General features: G+C 43.6%; 1 protein-coding gene across 1 annotated transcript in view; it reads left to right on the top strand.

The window, feature by feature from the left end:
- LOC310987534 (NACHT, LRR and PYD domains-containing protein 3-like) overlaps positions 1 to 19,708 on the top strand; it is a 192,529-nt gene that overhangs the window by 5,292 nt on the left and 167,529 nt on the right. Inside the window, exons 3-10 of the mRNA XM_083973841.1 lie at positions 2,591 to 2,755; positions 4,268 to 4,500; positions 4,716 to 4,993; positions 5,246 to 6,768; positions 7,075 to 7,248; positions 13,561 to 13,734; positions 17,768 to 17,941; positions 18,183 to 18,359. Coding sequence (XP_083829967.1) covers positions 2,591 to 2,755; positions 4,268 to 4,500; positions 4,716 to 4,993; positions 5,246 to 6,768; positions 7,075 to 7,248; positions 13,561 to 13,734; positions 17,768 to 17,941; positions 18,183 to 18,359 — 2,898 coding nt within the window. The remainder of the gene's footprint in view (positions 1 to 2,590; positions 2,756 to 4,267; positions 4,501 to 4,715; positions 4,994 to 5,245; positions 6,769 to 7,074; positions 7,249 to 13,560; positions 13,735 to 17,767; positions 17,942 to 18,182; positions 18,360 to 19,708) is intronic.

Raw genomic sequence — 19,708 nt, 5'->3', positions numbered from 1 at the left:
GTATCATGAACAGCGCCACTCCTAATCGCGGCGATATGTGATACATAATCATCAAGTCATAAAGCAAGACAGGCTTTATCATATTACAATAGTTTCTGTGATTTAGGCAGTGTATACAGTAGTTAGTTCTAGTTTAATAGCCTAGAGTTTAAGCTGTGGATTACTGCACAGATCACTGAGTCATCCGCCTGTCGTCCTCCGTTCTCACAGATGCCACCTGGCGGTTGTTTTGGCACATTGAGGCTTTTCATTAAAACCTCTTGTCTCGCCAAAGAAAAAAAATGCATGAGTCTTGTGCCGTCTCGCGTGGACCACGCGTGAAGTCCGCAAATTTGAACCAGTAACATCTGTATGTACTGGATTACTTTTAGTTACTATTAGATTACTTTAATTCCAAATATGCTAATTAAGAATATCACACAACCAGCACACATCAATCCACGTCGATTAGATCACTCAAAACAGGAAGTCAAACTCACCGAGCATCCGGTAAATTTCAAAATAAAACACAGTTGACAAACTCCTGTGACAAACGACCGACTGACCGGTGACTCATACCGGTCAGTCAGAGTCCTGAAGCTGACAGGACGTCACGAAGGAAATAGAAAATAATATTGGAGGAGGAAAACTGCAACATTTAAAAAAAAAAAAAGTAATCCTGACAAGAAGTAATCCCCATTTTTATCAAACATACCAGCAATCTGATGACATATTTTTTCTGTACTGTAAATATATAAATAAATAAATAAATAAATAAATAAATAAATAAATAAATAAAATAAAGTTGATACTGTAACAGATTACAGTTTCCTTCTTTTTTCTCTTGCGCCATGACATGTAATCCATTACTCCCCCGTGTCTGTGTGTGTGTCCTCTGTATGTGTGTATGTCAGTGTGTGATCCTGTGTAGAGCTGATGTGAGACAGATGTTCAGCAGCTGGACACTGGACACAGTTAATGACTGACTGACTCTTCACTGTTGTCTATGATGCTGCTGTGTTGCTTCCATCCTTCACTACAGTGTGTGGTGCTGGACATTGACGTCACTGGATACTTCCCACAATGCATCTGTGATCAGAGAACTGATCAGTGATCAATGTGATGTGAATAAAAACATGTTTGTGTTTGCAGAGGTCAGAACCACAGACTGAGAGCAGAGTCTCCAGGATCCATCTGTCTGTCCATGAAGAGTGACTGGTCCATGGGACTTTTTCCAGACTTCAGTCTTGGACCTGGACCTCCAGAGTCACAGTAAGAGACTAGATTCAGACCTGTGTGCAGGTTTGGAGGGTTACTTTAAAGCAGAAGTAAGTGATCCGGTCGTTTGGGCTAATGCTGCGTTCCAGGCAGGCTTTTGAAACCGTAAGTTACAGCTTCAAGTCACGACTTATGAATTTGTAGCGTTCCAGGCAACCCACTTGTGTTTCTCCGATCTGTTTTACCTGTGAAAGTCACTATAACGGCCACTCGTAACTTCTGACCCGTGAACTCGTACCAGATCGAACTGGTAGGACTTCACAGGTTGGAAAAACACGAGTTACGAGTTGCCTTGAACGCACCATAACTTCTTGTCAGCCGATGGAGTAGCAGCCCCCGCCCTCGTCCCTACGTCACCACATTCACGCGCATCCCTTGGCTGCACACACAGCCCTTCATGCTGTTCTCTCTCCTCATTGGATAAAGCTTGTAGGATACAACAGCAGAGCAGAGTGACTGACAGACCTGTGTTTCAGACCAAACACTCTATGTAAGTGATTGCTGTCGGAAGATAGAACTATTTAAGACTTATATTAACACAGAAATTCTGCTTACTTCTGCTTTAAATATGTAATCCAGTACAATTACAAACTACATTTGAAAAATAATGTAATCAGTAACTTACTCTAAGTATCACACAATTTAAGTGATGTACTGGATTACTTTTAGTTACTTTTTGATTACTTCAATACCAAATATGCAAATTAAGAATATCACACAACCAGCACACATCAATCCACATCGATTAGATCACTCAAAACAGGAAGTCAAATTCACTCAGCATCCAGTAAATTTCAAAATAAAACACAATGGACAAACTCCCGTGACAAACGACCATGAGTCATCGGTCAGTCAGAGTCCTGAAGGTGACAGGACGTCACGAAGGAAATAGAAAATAATATTGGAGGAGGACAACTGCAACATTTTAAAATATAATCCTGATAAGAAGTAGTCCACATTTTATCAAATATTCCAGCAATCTGATGACATGTTTTTTCTACTGTAACAGTTTCCTTCTTTTTTCTCTTACGCCATTACATGTAATCCATTACTCCGCAAGTCTGCCTGTGTTGTGTGTGTGTGTGTGTGTGTCAGTGTGTGATCCTGTGTAGAGCTGATGTGAGACAGATGTTCAGCAGCTGGACACTGGACACAGTTAATGACTGACTGACTCTTCACTGTTGTCTATGATGCTGCTGTGTTGCTTCCATCCTTCACTACAGTGTGTGGTGCTGGACGCTGACGTCACTGGAGACTTCCCACAATGCATCTGTGATCAGAGAACTGATCAGTCATACATGTGATGTGAATAAAAACATGTTTGTGTTTGCAGAGGTCAGAACCACAGACTGAGAGCAGAGTCTCCAGGATCCATCTGTCTGTCCATGAGGAGTGACTGGTCCAAAGAATTGAATCCTCCACTATTCAGTCCTGGACCTGGACCTGGACCTGGACCTGGACCTGGACCTGGACCTGGACCTGGACCTCCAGAGTCACGGTAAGAGACGGTTTCTACTGTAAACTGAGCTGAAGATGATTCAGTCATTAGACTCATTTGAAGGAAACAGAGAGAAACCAGGAACCATATCCATCAGACTCTGAAGGTTCACAACAAACCTCAGAGACAGAAACATGCACACACACTCTGTCCATCAGACTGATGAAGCTCAGCGTCCTCATGTTCCTGTGTCATCAGCCTCAGTCAGTGTGAACGTTGCTGCACCAACACTTTAATGATCCACACGTCTGAGCCTTTAAACTGAAGTCACAGTAGAGATTAAAGGGTAACACTTTACTTGAAGGTATCGTCATATGAGTGACATGACACTGTCATAAGACTGACATGACACAGTCATGAACGTGTCATAAACATTATGTCAATGTCATAACATTGTCATTAAGTGTCATTCGGTTAACCCTAAACCTAACCCTACAAAAACTGACAAAAAATGACAACGTTATGACATTGACATAATGTTTATGACACGTTCATGACTGTGTCACGTCACTCTTATGACGATACCTTCAAGTAAAGTGTTACCGATTAAAGCAGCTGATACACACAGACTTTTATTTTGAAAAGTCAGGAACCAGACAGGAGTGATCAGTGTTTCCTGTTTCCTGTGTGTGACTGTCTGAGCTTCTCCACAACATGTAGTGAAGCTCAGGTGGAGCTGCTGAAGCTTCTGTTGTCAGCTTCAGTCTCCTCACACTGGATCAGAGCTCCAACACAGGTTCATTAGAGCCTCACAGCAGCGTCTGGATGAGGAGCTCATTAGTTAAAGAGCTGATAGGACTCAGTCCAGAACCAACATCAAACACATGATCAGTGTCTGAAAGAGGAAAACACCACCAACAGCTTCTCAATCATTTCACACATTTGGAGTAAAAACCAGATGAGATGACGCAGAACTGAAGAGACTCAAACTAACAGAGTTTGTTTTAAAGTCCAGATTTAAAGAGATAGTTCAACATAGCAAATTGGCCAATTGCCAATTCATGCAAAACAGCTTATGCGCATTTCAGTCAGCAGCAGTCTCTGAATTTACCTCTAAAACAAATCTGTCTGGTAACGTTCCGTTATTATCTCATAGCGTGTTGAATGGGAAGGTCACAACTTGTCCACCAGAGCATTTTGGAGTTGTTGTATTGTGTATTTGATGAGTTTGATGGGTTTGGGAAATCAGGAAATCCCATTAGCCTCCGGAGCATAGCTCTGAGCAGCTCGCGGCTCTGCTCTGCCGGTCTAAAAATAGCTTGCACTGACAATTGTTTGTTTGTTTGTTTATTTCACATATCCCTTTAAAGGTCAACAGATAAAGACAGAAACAGAAACCAGACCAGTTCAGGACCAGGTCTTCATTCAGCTCGTCTCTCGACACTCGTCTTCCTCTACTTTCTCTCTCTCTGCTCCTCTGGTTACTGAAGCCCCGCCCCCTTGAGGTGGTTAACCAATCAGAGCTCAGATGTGGAGCTGTGACATGTTGTTGATCCAGAAATGTCTTGACAGGAGGAAGAGGAGTGGTGTCTCTGTGGACCAGCAGCTGTCCTGCTGTGGTCTCTGTCAGGACGTCCTGAAGGATCAAGTCTCCACCAGCTGTGGACACTGGTTCTGCAGACAGTGCTTCACCTCAGACTGGGACCAGTCTGGTTCTTCAGGACCCCCCTCCTGTCCCCAGTGTGGACAAAGACCCAGAACCAGAGGTGGACTGCAGACAGCCAATCAGAGCAGCTGTGGACAAAGTGAGACTGAACATCTGTCTGCTTATGTGGTCATTTGTGAAACCAGGACCTGTTGTTTTCTCCAGAGTCGTTGTTACATCACACAGCACTGACATTTTAGATGATGATTCAAACCTTCTCTTTGTTGTCTGTAGTTTTTCTGTAGCTGATGAAAATAATTTGATCAGATTGTCAGACTCTCTGTCTTCAGTCTGACTCTGTCTCTTCTCTCTCAGCAGATCGTGGTCTGCAGGAGGTTTTAGATCAACATAAGATCAGTCTGAGGAGCAGATGTGAACGAGTGACTGAAGGAACTGAGGCAACAGGAAGTGGAACAGGAAGTGTAACCCTCCTCAACAGGATCTACACTGAGCTCTACATCACAGAGGGACAGAGTGAAGAGGTTAATACCCAACATGAGGTGAGACAGCTGGAGACAACGTCCAAGAAGAAGACCCTCCATGACACTCCAATCAAGTGCAACGACATCTTTAAAGACTTACCTGTCCAACAGAGAGAGGACGTCTCTACGGTCTCACCTGTCCTACAGAGAGAGGACGTCTCTACGGTCTCACCTGTCCAACAGAGAGAGGACGTCTCTACGGTCTCACCTGTCCTACAGAGAGAGGACGTCTCTACGGTCTCACCTGTCCAACAGAGAGAGGACGTCTCTACGGTCTCACCTGTCCAACAGAGAGAGGACGTCTCTACGGTCTCACCTGTCCAACAGAGAGAGGACGTCTCTACGGTCTCACCTGTCCAACAGAGACCCATCAGAGTGGTTCTGACCAACGGCGTCGCTGGCGTTGGAAAAACCTTCTCGGTGCAGAAGTTCACTCTGGACTGGGCCGAGGGCTTGGAGAACCAAGATGTCAGTCTGCTGGTTCTGCTTTCGTTCAGGGAGCTGAACCTGATCAGAGATCAGCGGTTGAGTCTTCTCAGGCTGCTCCATGTTTTCCATCCAACATTACAGAAGGTCACAGCAGAGCAGCTGGCTGTCTGTAAACTTCTCTTCATCTTTGACGGCCTGGATGAAAGCCGACTGTCACTGGACTTCAACAACAGGGAGGTTGTGTCTGATGTCACACAGACGTCATCAGTCAACGTGCTGCTGACAAACCTCATCCAGGGGAATCTGCTTCCCTCAGCTCTGGTCTGGATCACCTCCAGACCTGCAGCAGCCAATCAGATCCCTCCTACATGTGTCGACAGGGTAACAGAGGTCCGAGGCTTCACTGATGCCCAGATGGAGGAGTACTTCAGGAGGAGGTCCAGTGATGAAGATCTGTCCAGAAGAATCATCTCACACATCAAGACGTCCAGGACCCTCCACATCATGTGTCAAGTCCCAGTCTTCTGCTGGATCAGTGCTACAGTTCTGGAGCACATGTTGACCACAGACCAGAGAGGAGAGCTGCCCAAGACCACGACTGACCTGTTCTCACACTTCCTGCTGGTCCAGACAAAGAGGAAGAAGAACAAGTACGGTGAAGGACATGAGACGAGTCCACAGGAGCTGATGGAGGCCGACAGGGAAGTTCTTCTGAAGCTGGGGAGGCTGGCGTTTGAACAGCTCAAGAAAGGAAACATCATGTTCTACCAAGAAGACCTGAAGCAGTGTGGTCTGGATGTCACAGAGGCCTTGGTGAACTCAGGACTCTGTACTGAGATCTTCAAAAGAGAGAGTGTGATCTTCCAGAAAACAGTCTACTGCTTTGTTCATCTGAGTGTTCAGGAGTTTCTGGCTGCAGTCTACATGTTCCACTGTTTCACCAACAGGAACACACAAGTCCTCAAGAAGTTCCTGAGAGAACAACATGTTGATTTAACCCTGGATGACTTCCTGAAGAAAGTCTTGGACAAATCCTTTAGAAGTAGAAATGGTCACCTGGACCTGTTTGTTCGTTTCCTTCATGGCCTCTCTCTGGAGTCCAACCAGAGGCTGTTAGGAGGTCTGCTGGGTCAGACAGACAACAGTCCAGAAACCATCCAGAGAACCCTCAACAACCTGAAGAAGATGAAGACAAAGATCTCTCCTGACAGAAGCATCAACATCTTCCACTGTCTGACGGAAATGAAGGATCAGTCAGTTCATCAGCAGATCCAACAGTTCCTCAAGTCAGGGAACAGATCACAGAAGAAACTCTCTGAGATCCAGTGTTCAGCTCTGGCCTACATGCTGCAGATGTCAGAGCAGGTTCTGGATGAGTTCGACCTGGAGAAGTACAAGACATCAGCTCAGGGACGATGGAGACTGATCCCAGCTGTGAGGAACTGCAGGAAGGCTCGGTGAGTCCAGACATGATCAATATAATTATTGATCAGTAGTTCACATAAACAGAGTTTTTCTTTTTTTCTCATAATTTTTAGTTTGACGTTGAAAACATTACAAAAGGGATAATAAAGAGTGAGCAGGCTTTGCTTCAGGGTCCATCCTGTGACAGTGATGAGGATCAATGTTTCCTGTCAAACTCAGTCAGAGAAGATGAGCTGAAGCTCAGATGTTCATCACATCATCAGATGCATCAACTGTGTTTTTACTGCAGCTTTCATCTGATTTGATTCTGACACATTTGATATTTTCTCTCTTCACAGACTTGTTGGTTGTAAACTCTCAGAGAGTCACTGTGAAGTCGTGGCCTCAGCTCTGAAGTCCAACACCTCCCACCTGACAGAACTGGACCTGGGTAGAAACGAGCTGAGTGATTCATCAGTGAAGGTTGTGTGTGCTGGACTGGAGAGTCCAAACTGTCGACTGGAGACTCTGAGGTGAGTTCACTGACTGGACCTGTTGGACTTTTGTCTGTGTTCAGTTCAAATGTGTGAAGTTCAGTTTGAAGCAGCGACTGATTGTGACTCCATGTTACTGCAGCTGGTAGAAGGTGAAGGGTCAGAGGTCACTCAGAGGTCAGTGTGTTGGTGATGATGATGATGATGATGATGATGATGATGATGATGATGATGATGATGATGATGATGATGATGATGATGATGATGATGATGATGATAACAGAACAGCTGGATCAGCCACTGTAGCTGAAGCTGAGCAGATGTGATGTAGATCTGAGGCAGGAGAAGCTGCTGAGTGTGTGTGTGTGTGTGTGTGTGTGTGTGTGTGTGTGTTTGTGTGTGTGTGAATTTTCATTTCATTTCATTTATTTATTTAAAAAGGACAGTGTGCAGTGACATTAGTTAATTAGTTATTGAAACAATAAAAGGGTTACCAGATTTAGCGGAGCCGCTAATTTCCATCTGTAGTCCTGAAGTGCGCTAAAAGGTGGTTACATACATAAGTTTTACATAAGTGCGGAGTGTTCAAGTGCACAGGATATCAACATGGTGCTTATGATCAGTGCAATTAAGTTGCGGAGGAGAAGAGAGGACCAAAGTTGATCCCTGGAGGTACCCACCAAGGTAACCTAATGCAGTTCCAGTCTTGATGCTGGTACTGTATTGTGTGTGTGTGTGTGTGTGTGTGTGTGTGTGTGTGTGTGTGTGTGTGTGTGTGTGTGTGTGTGTGTGTGTGTGTGTGTGTGTGTGTTAAAGTGTCTAAGTGTCAGTAGGTTAAAACTTGCTAACTGCTTGAAACAACAGCTGAGTGGCTGAATGAAACTAATCCGTCACCCTAATTGATTTAAATTGTCTTCTGTTGCTGATGCACGGCCTTGATAAACTTGGTTATTAAAGCAGAAGTAAGTGGTCCGGTCGTTTTCGCTAATGCTGCATTCCAGGCAGGCTTTTGAAATCGTAAATTACAGCTTCAAGTCACAACTTACGACTTTGTAGCGTTTCAGGCAACCCACTCGTGTTTTTCCGACCTGTTTTACCGGTGAAAGTCACTATAACGGCCACTCGTAACTTCCGACCGGTGAACTCGTACCAGATCGAACTGGTACCACTTCACGGTCGGAAAAATACGAGTTTCCTTGAACGCACCATAACAGTCCTCGTCGCTACGTCACCACATTCACGGCGTTCCTTGGCTGCACACACAGCCCTGCATGCCGTTCTCTCTCCTCATTGGATAAAAACTGTAGGATACGATAAATGTTTTCTCTTCGGCTCAGAGCAGAGCAGAGGGACTGAGAGACCCGTGTTTCAGTCCAAACACTCTATGTAAGTGATTGCTGTCGGAAGATATAACTATTTAAGACTTATATTAACACAAATATATCACTTACTTCTGCTTTAATGTTATTCTAGTTGAGGATGTGGATGATCATGAGGGAGGGAGTAGTGGTGCAACAGATCAGTGTTTTTTTGGTTTTTTTAAATCAATTTTTTTTATTTTGTTTTATTTCATTACAATTCCATTTATTCTTTCCCCTTGACCCCACCCTTTTCCCGGGGGTAACATTAGATTAATAACTAGAAAAAGCATTTCCAAGAATGGAAATGGTGTGAATGCTGAAAGCAGCTGAACACTGTTGCAGAATTAGCAAATAGTGCAAGCAGTGATCACCATACAAATGTCTGACCGAGGTAGGAATCTAACCCACAACCTCATGGTCAGTAGACTTTCACTCAGCCTCTAGGCCACAGTGTACACACAGTTACAGAGACTGTTGTCTGTTGATGAGCTGCACTCTGTCTCACTCTGAAGTTAACGAGCCCAAAGCTGCACCTGTTGGAAACACACTGTGTCAACACCAAGAAAGCTTGAGAGTCAAGCTTGAATGACTTACAATGAAAATTTCTGTGAATTTCAGGCTTAGAGCAGCAGTTTCAACATGAAGCAAGTTATCAGAAGTCAACAGAGGACGACTGGGAAAATAATTCACTATAATTGTTGTTGAGGCAAGATTTGAACCAGGAATAGAACCCACAACCTCATGATCACTAAACCTTTACTCTGCCGCTTCGCCACAGAGAGCACAGACATAAACATGTTGCCATTGTAATGTGATGATGTGCTGCAAACGGTGGCAGTAGCAATTAATGCCTCTCTTAACGAACACCTGTAACCAATTGAGGGTGGGGGAGGGGAGCAGAATTCAACATCACATAACAAGATTGCTCAGCCTGGATTCGAACTAGTGACCTTGGGGTTGGCAAGCGGCCACCTTACCAACTGGACTACAGACAGAGTTGTGGAGAAGAGAGGTTGAAGAAGATTTGAAGAGTTTCAAGACTGTTCCAATGCATTCTCTATGGGGAAAGAGAAATAGTTGAATATTGCAAAAAGTATGAATAGTTGAAAAGAGAAAAGTAATAGCACACCTGTCCCGAAAAGGCTGAACATTTTGATGTGAGAATTGTTGAAATAGCACAAAGTATGAAGGACTAGTTAAGTGTCAAAAGTATAAAGAAAATGGCCGAACAGAAGAACAATAGTGTGAATGCTTTCAGCATTCACACTATTTATTAGGGCCACGGGCAATCGCACCGGGCACTGATCCCTACAGCTATGAAATAGCTGCAGGGACCAGTGCCCGGGCGAAGCCCGGGCACTACTGTTATTGTGTGGATTTTTTCTTATTATTTTTCCACTTCCGGCCAACTTTCGGTTCGCTACTAGTCCTGCAACTCGAAGAGTTGCAGGCCAAATTATATATCAAAACGTGCGGCTTGATTGGGATCGGTGTGCTATTACTTTTCTCAACAGTATACGAATTTTTCGCGACGTAAGTCGCGAAAAACCGTGCAAAATTTTTGCATTGAAATGAATGGGACGGGCGAAAAAAAAAGACCGAAAAAGACCAATCATTGGAGTTTAACAAACGTCTACTGCTCAGGCATACTTTCACCTAGAGACTCCATTTAAACTTTAAACAGTAGACACAAGTCTTGTGTATTGTCGTATTACTCCGCGTTTTGATAGGTCATATAGTTTTTGATCAATCCCTGATCAATGACCATGATCATTTTTGGAGAAATTATGAGATTATAATGGGTGTGTATTGGACGGAATGTTCGTGTCAGAGTGCGTGACATCATCGGTTAGAGTGGGAGAGATGCCAGAAAAACTCCAGATTTTTTCTCTTTCCAAACTCGGCCCGGCCACAGTTTACACTCTACACACATAATTTTTTCAGAATTTGTAAGACAAACTTGTCCTGTCACTCATCATCTGCTCAAAATATCAGAGTGACTTACAGAATTTAAACTCTGAGCCTCTAAGTGCGGCCACGTCTGTCTCTGCTCCTCATTGAGTCCAATACAAATATTTTCTGAGAGAAGCAGAACGGCCTGATGTTTTAAAACTGCCAGCGTCGCCAAAATATTTACTGTAGAAACACCAAATCGTACCAAAAGTTTCAGTAAGTCCTTAGAGCAACGTTGATCTGTGTTTTGTTCTGATAGGAGTTACCGTTTTCTCACCCTAAGCCTAATTGTGAGACCGGTACAGAGGCAGAAAATGGCTCTTTTTCTCCACGTTTCTGTCTGCCTCAGACTGCGGGGCCCCTATCGCCGTGGTAACCACCTGGAGTTGCTGTGGTAACCAGGCCAGAGCTCGTTAACTTCATAAACAATCCACCTGGCGCTCGTTTAAATGTTTATAAACACAGACACAGCTAAATCAGACTGACACAGGATGCAGCTACTAACTAACTATGTGTCAAGTCAGTCACACACACACACACACACACACACACACACACACACACACACAAACACACACACCTTCATGTGATTAAAACACAGTTAACATGCAACAGAATTTAAACTTAAACCATGATTTAATCTGGTTTTAAAGTTAAACCTTGTTGGTGTCAAATGCGTCAAATGCCCATCACCTGGTCCGTTCAACAAATCAGTTTATGCTACTGTGATTTATGTAGCCTAGTTAAATACTACAGTAATCATCATAGTGTATTGGCAGGAAAGACCATTTAAATCTGTATCAAATATCGATTAATGAATTAATCGATAATTTGCATGTTGGTCTTAAGTACCACCTTGAAAAAAAAAACAATGTTTTGTTGCTTAAGCTATTCAGTCATTCAATGGTATACTAAAATCCATGTGAAAAAAATGCTCCTCACTGTCCTCAGGTCAAATATTTATATGCGATTAAAATGCAATTAATTGCGATTAATTAATTACAAAGCCTCTAATTAATTAGATTAATTGTTTTAATTGAGTCCTGGCCCTATTACACAAGATAAACACACACACACACACACACACACACACACACACACACACACACACACACACACACACACACACACACACACACACACACAGGTAACCTAATGTGGTTACAGCTCCTCCATATCAGTGCTTATAGAAAGATGATCATGTGTCTGTCTGATCAGCTCTATCTTGACCTTAAGATCGTGGGTTTGATTCCCATGTTGACAGAGATGGCACAACCGGCAGTAGCCGTGGCCCATTCAAAATTTCCCGAGAGGAAATTTTCTAGTTATCATTATTATCAACAGTACATAGCAGACATATTCATTAGACAGAGAAAAAACTAAACAAAACAAAAAGACAAAAAAACAACAACACACAAGCCCATCAAAACAACACTTTGACTTTCTAGGTTGTGTATAGCTTCTACCTTTGCCTTTTGGGCACAAGCACTGGAAACAGATCAGTGTTGATCCTTGATCGCTCTCCACGGATCGGCACGCAAGTGTTCCACAGGTCGTTGATGAAAAGAAAGTTGTGAATGTAGCGCAAAAAAAAAAAAACTCTGCTCGTTTAGGCAGCTTTATGTCGCGCACAACAACAAACAATAACAACCAATCAACCAGAATCGAAAAACAAAAACTGTGACTGAGCAGGACTGTGATGGTGATTGGCTTACAGACCTTTGCTTGTGTCGTTTTCCTCCCTAACACACAGTAGCTCCAGTATTTTCTTTTCACTTCTATAGGAGTGTATGTTACAATGTTATATGTTTTTTTACCTGCTGTTCTGTATTGATTTCTATCAACCAGTCAGTGGATACAGATTGTTGCAAAGCGTTTCCCTCCTCCTGTGATTTTAGTTATGACAGGAAAAATATGAACGACGTCATCAGCGACTAGTCGACGTCGACTCGACTTTCATAACATTAGAGACGACTTTAAAAAATCTGAAGTCATGCAACCGCTAACCACACACACAGTTTATCATCCTGTGTGTCTGTGTCTGTGTCTGTGTGTGTTTGTCTTTGATCCAGTTCAGTCCTGAATCAGAGAGTTGTAGTCAGTGTTTAGTCCAACAGGTATTGATCAGATATTGATTGTATACTGACAGACTGATCTGAGGTCAGCAGCAGCTGGTGAATCTGTGCTGACATGTGGATGATGTGTGTAGAAGGCCACATGATGATGATCCACAACAACACAAGGACAAAGTCCCTCTACTCATTTACACACTCAGTACGTTTACATGCAGAGCTTAATCGAGCTATGCTCAAAATTCGATTTTGGCGTCAAGTCAGACTTCTGTCCTTGTCTCAATATACATGCAACTGAGAAAACCGAATAACTGATGGGGTCCGCCCCCGCATGCGGCGTCACCCGTTGCTTCAGCGGGTTAATACGCCCCCACGTCCTGTTGACTTTTCTGTCACCTCGTAAAAAACTGGATATAAACAACTTAGTAAGCTTAATAATAAATTCTCAACTACAGTTCCCGACCAGCCGCGCCAGTCTGGGCTGGATGCGCGCTGAGAATAGGATACGGGCTTCCTTTTTCCTCTCTCTCTCTCTCTCTTTTTTTTTTTTTTTTTAAAAACCACTCTTGCTGGTCGCGCTGTGTGAAATGCATTGAATCAGCGCTGATGTTGGGTTTTTTTCTTTACTTTGCCGGGTTCGGGTGGCTTCTCTGCTCCACTTGGTGCCGTCTCTACTGTTGTGGAGCAGCGCACATGTATTGTCCAGTTATACTCCGACTAAGGCGTATACATGACGGAGAAAATCGAATTCCAATCGCATTATCTGGGTGTCTTAATCGGAGTTCTCAACTCCGATTTCAGTCGGACTAAGGTGTTTACATGCACTTCAGTTGTCCAGTTATAGTCGGATTAAGGCAATAATTTGGTTTTTTCAAGTGTCATGTAAACGTACTGAGTGATCATTGATCAGGACACATCTGATCAATCATCAATCATTTCATCTTCTTCTTTTATTCTTTATTCAGATTGTGGAGCTGCAGTTTGTCAGAGATCAGCTGTTCTTCTCTGGGCTCAGCTCTGAAGTCCAACCCCTCCCTCCTGAGAGAACTGGACCTGAGCTGGAACTACATTCATGATTCAGGAGTGAAGGGTCTGAGTGGTTTTCTGGAGAGTCCAGACTGTCGACTGGAGACTCTGAGGTCAGACTCTGTTTTATTTCTGTGCTCAGATGAATGTGATGTGAAAGTTGTGTTGATACTGAGCTGCAGACATGAGGCTGATATTCTACTGATCCACACTGAGGCTGTAGGACAGGGTAGGCAGGCGCTCACAGACCAAGACCAGGGCTGTGGGGGGTCGGCACCTCAGACAGCTCATCACACAAAAACCTCACTACAAACACATTCATGCACAATGGTTTACACAGATCCAAGTCTTCAACATGTGCAACACCTTTTCCCCACAATCCATGCCGTCCTGACATCAGCTGTTATTAACACACAACTCAGATCAATAACAGGATCACATGTTGGAGCACCGCTCACATCACACAACAAACCTTTAACACAATCCACACTCACACCTGAGCAACAAGGATGTTAACTGTACACAACAAGCTGTTATTACAAGGTTTACAACAGATAGGACACACAACCTGGGCTGTGTGTGTCTAAGTGTCAGAGAGAGAGTAGGTTAAAACTTGCTAACTGTTAGCCACCGTAGCTCAGGCGTTGGTCTCCCGTCAGATAAAAGCTGCTGTTGTTCTTCAGATGAAAGCTCATTAAGGTGTTCACCTCTCCAGTGGAGCATCACTGCAGTTGAATTAGCTGCTAAACTGCTGGACGCTAAAAAGCCAGGGGACACGTCTGCAGGGTTGCCAACTTTTGGTCCTGGGCTGGAGTGAGATTCTGTGGGCGGGGGGGGGGGGGGTTGTCTATAATAATAATAATAATAATAGTTATGTTTATTGTAGTTTTTCTCTCTCTCTCTCTCTCTCTCTCTCTCTCTCTCTCTCTCTCTCTCTCTCTCTCTCTCTCTCTCTCTCTCTCTCTCTCTCTCTCTCTCTCTCTCTCTCTCTCTCTCTCACACACACACACACACACATTATACCTGCAAACTGAGTAGGCTAGAGGTGTAATAGGTGACAAAATACTTATATCCCTCTAGGGGGGTCTGGGGGCACCCCCCCAGGAAAAAATTGTGATTTTAACATGTATTTGAAGCATTCTGGTGTAGCCTACTCTGAGAAGAAAATAAAGGGAAAACACAACATTTGCTTCAGATAAGAGGGAAAAAAAGCAGATCTGTGGTTCCTATCATTGTATGGCTGGAGTGTATGAAACTGGTCTAGTGGGGAGCTGTGGCTTTTGGCCTGGACCAGCCTATTGAGCCTATTATTTTTTTGAAAGGACAGAACAGACATGTCCTGTGATTTTCAGTCTTCTATTACAGCCTGATGATACAAGTCAGGTCCTGAAATGTGTGTTTCTCTTCTGTAATAAACATTTTACATACCCATTCGGAGTTTGCAGGTATGGCCCACGTGCATGCATGCGCAGTTGCGCACACACCTACACACAGACGTACACACACACACACACACACACCTGTTGCTGCGCTGTCTCTCTCTCCTCTGCTCTCTGGACTGAGCTGCCTGGCAGTACTTTTGTGCTACCCAGTCTGCATCTTGATTTTATAGTTTTCAACGGACTGGCCCAACCAGCCCGACCGCAGGCGTCAGTTCGAGCCGCGTTCAGTCTGAAAACACTCGGTCACGTCAGGTTGTGTCTCGGGCTTCGCTCGCCTCTCTCCCTCTTTTTTTTGGCCATCGGATTCGGACCAAGTCGGGTCCAGGCTTCAGCACCGTGCCGCTGTTGGGGGAGGGGGGGGGGGGTCGCGGATCGACAACTCCCCGTCCTACTGTGCTGTGATCACAGGCTTGAGCAGCCGTCCAATCGACACGCGGATAAGCATCACGCACACCAATCAGAGAGCCTATTGATGAGTGCCAAAGCTTGCTTTAAATTTTTTTTTTTTTTTTGCCAAATCGCTTGATTTTGGCGTGAGAATTGTTTGAGTGGCGTGAGAGCGTGAGACAGGACCTAAAAGCGTGTGACACACGCCAGATGCGTGAGAGTTGGCAACCCTGCGTCTGTGTGTTGACCATTCACCAAGGCAACGTGAACAGAAGTGCAGCTCAGACATGGTGCAGTTAAGTTAAGAGGCAGCGTAGCGTTGTGCCTTTTCACCTCCATGTGAACTCTCTGTGGGAACTTACTGCACATGTGCAAACAGCCACATACACACCGTACTGACAGAAGAGGCAGAGCAGCTCTGGGCCTTTGCTCTGTAATACTACACATGGCTGAGTGGTTTGTGCAGCTGCTGCCTGGACAGAAGCTAGCTCTGTTTACTGGCTTTTATTAGACCATGAAAATCACCACATTCTGACACACTGAACTTGTAGTAAAGTTATCTGAAAGTCCAAAAGAATCCAACTTTAGATGAAGTAAATAAATCAAAGCCCTGACTGCACCTCACTGGTTTTTAGTCCAGTCTCTGTTTCTCTTCATGTTTCACCTCCACTACAGAAACACATGTGATGTATCAGACATTATACAACAGTTAGTTCCGACCGGTCCCAACCGAGCAATTTGATTGGACAAGAGACGTTCCATAGTGCTGATATACAGTATAACAGCACTGGGACTTTTTACAGGCATAATCACTCCGCTGTTCAGCTGGACAGGAGCTAAGTCAGAGCCACGCTCCCCATACAGGAGCTGCCCCATCTCTCTGCTGCTGCTGCTGCTGCTACTGCTGCTACTGCTGCTACTACAGTTATAAACGGACCTGAACATTAAAACCTGGACCTGACCTGGTCCGTCTAATTGGAGATAAGTCTCTACTAAACCCGGCTGGAAAAAAAAATCGCCGCAGGGGCAACTACGTTTTAACGGCAATGTGTTTTGATATTAGCGTTAGCTGTTGTTAGCCACGTAGCTCAGCTACTAGCTTCAACTGTGTTTATATTGATTACATAGCAGATAAACAAATGTAGTACGGTATCGATAACGTCTCTGTATGTCTTCACGCTGGTCCTGTTGCTCCGGTGCTGATCAGACACGGGCTCAGAACCAGAACCAGCACTGGAAGGCGCAGCTCGGTGGAAAAGCTTGTAGCTAGTAGCAAGCAGTGTTGCCAGATCTCGCGAGGGAAACAAGCAACTGGAACTATGAAAACAAGCCCAAAACAAGCGGCCCAAGCCTTCATGGGGCCCTAAGGGGCCCTCTATTAATGTCAGGCTACTGATTTTTGATCATTTACACACCTAGCTACTACAAACTAATTAAAAATGTTCTAATCTGTTGTTACGGATCATCATCCTAGCCTGGAATTTTTTTAGCCATCTATGGTTTTTAATCTGAAATTATGTCAAATTCAGCCAAGTGCAGCCTGGGGTTGATTTACACTTAATATTCGAAGTGATAGGCCTAGCACAAGATATCATATGGGCCTACTAAAAGTAACAAAATAAACCAATAGCCAATGCATTTGCTGTAAACATGTCATAATTTGTCTTTGGTTTTAAACCCCCCCCCCCCCCCCCCCCCCCCCCCCCCCCCCCCCCCCCACTTCCGCCGCCGCGAAAGAATGTCCCTCATTGGAGAGTCAGATTGTTGGCAACCCTAGCACTCCCTCTCGTGTGATATTGCTTAAATAACTGATCTATAATCAATAGCTGCTGGCTCCACCTCTTTCCTGAGGCTCTGTGATGTTTATAGTGAAACATTCAAAGCCAACATCCCATAATAAGCAGGTTTCAGGTTTTTCTGTCTCTGAGCTTCATTCAACATGTGTTTCTACATGTTAGTTGTCATGGTAACAGAGTTCAGCCTCACATGTTTTTGTCTTGAGCATGGTCAGTAAATCTCTGATCAATGTGGCTGCACAACATGAGTTTGTCTGGATGGAGCCACAGGTGGAGCTGACAGGTGAAGAGGCGGAGTCACTGCGTCTGTGTTGAAGCAGCAGCAGCTTCTCATGAATATTAATGAGCTGTTTTCTCTCTATGTGACTGTTTAACCTGCTTCCTGTTGCTTCAGCTGTTGGACTTTGATTTTCTAAACTTGTTCTTTCTGAAGCTTCTTCAGCTCTGAACAGATGATGAGACACTGAACGCTGTCAACAAGGAGCTTTGTCCTCAACTCACTGCTTTTATTCTTTATTCAGATTGTGGAGCTGCAGTTTGTCAGAGATCAGCTGTTCTTCTCTGGTCTCAGCTCTGAAGTCCAACCCCTCCCACCTGAGAGAACTGGACCTGAGCTACAACTACCTTCATGATTCAGGAGTGAAGGATCTGAGTGGTTTTCTGGAGAGTCCAGACTGTAGACTGGAGACTCTGGAGTGAGTTCACTGACTGTTACTGTTGTAGATCTTAGATCTTTGATCCACAACTGAACCTGATTGATCTTCACTCAGAACTTGAATCATTGACTTTGATGTCATGAATGAAGGACGTTTGAAACAGTTGTTGTCTCATGTTTCCACTTGTTCTTCTCTCACACTGACAATGACTCTTCACTTTCAGCTCATTTCACTGTGTGTGTGTTCTTCATTTCATCTTCTTCTTTTATTCTTGATTCAGCTTGTTCAACTGCAGTTTGTCAGACATCAGCTGTTCTTCTCTGAGCTCAGCTCTGAAGTCCAACCCCTCCCACCTGAGAGACCTGAACCTGGGTGGATACAACGACCTGAGCTCTTCAGCTCTGCAGCAGCTTCGTGATCTTGTGAAGAGTCCAGACTTTCGACTGGAGACTCTGCGGTGTTGATCTGTAGCTGTTTCCACAGCTGATGAGACTGTGGGAGTGAAATAAAGTGTAAAGTGCAGCAGGTGAACCTGTCAGGATGTGACATCATCACACATGACATCATCTATGACATCACAGACTCAGAAAACGCTGCAGCAGCTTCAATGTGTCAATCATCAGTGATCCAGTCACAGGTAAAGGTGTTGAGTCAAACAGGAACAATGAGCTTCACCTGTCACTCAAGTACAGGAAGTACTTTTACTCCACTAACTCCTAACTAAATACTTTTACTGTGATACTGTAATGATAGAAACTTTTACTCTGCTCCTATATTATAGTATTCACTGTGATACCTTGTAAGAAGTACTTTTACTCTGATGCTGCATGAAACTACTCTTATTGTTCTACTGTAAATACATGAGTTATTTTTACTTTGCTACTGTAAATAAAGAATACCTTATAAAGTACAGTTACTGTGATTCTGAAAACACTTTTACTCTGGTAGCCTACTGTAAAAATGAGAAGTATTCACTGTGATACCTTGAAAGAAATACTTTTACTCTGATACTGTCTCCAGAAACTACTTTTATTGTTGTGCTGTAAATACATTAAGTATTTTTACTGTGTTACTGCAAGTACTGTATCTGCGTCCCCGTTGTGTATCTGTGTCTTGTCTTAGTGTTATGTCCTTGGTGGGTTCCTTTGTAGAGTGTTTTATTTTTAAGCTGTGTCCTGTTTTCCTGTGTCTTTCGTTCCCTGTTCAGTTCACAGCCTATAATGAAATAAAAAGCTTTTAAATGTTACTATTGGTTTTGTATGCTAATGGTTACAGATATACGAAATATGGTTAGTATGGATGGCAGTAGGAACGTGAGTATCGAACGTGAATCACATTGTTCGTTTAATGTTATAAAAGTTTTTGTTGAAAATTTAACGGACGTTTGACTATAATACATTTACAATTACTACGACAGCCTTGTATGCACGTCAAATACAGTAATATAATATAATATTTAGGCTAAGCAAGCTTAGCTTTTATTTGGAAGCTCGCTTGGCACATTTTGTTTAATTTAATGAAACCCAGATACTTTTAATACTGTGTGCTTAGATTAAACATAACATTATATGTGTGTGGGCCAACGTTTCCACAAAAGCATGACAATTTATATTTTATGAACACGTTTTGGGGAAATTTTTACCAGTTGTGTTCTAGAATTTTTTTTTTTTTTTTTTTTTTTACTTTTTTTCAAGAAATTTCTCTACAATATTTCCAAAAACTCACTGCATTGGCCCTAATTTGAACAGGACTAAAAAAGCAATGTTCTTCGGTCTCAGAACAAATAATTGTGTAGGCTATTTCTGG

This window comes from Trachurus trachurus, assembly GCF_905171665.1.
Source record: "Trachurus trachurus genome assembly, chromosome: 6".
NCBI lineage: Eukaryota > Metazoa > Chordata > Actinopteri > Carangiformes > Carangidae > Trachurus > Trachurus trachurus.
The sequence above is the reverse complement of the archived record's forward strand: the minus strand, read 5'-3'. Positions and strand labels throughout refer to the sequence as shown.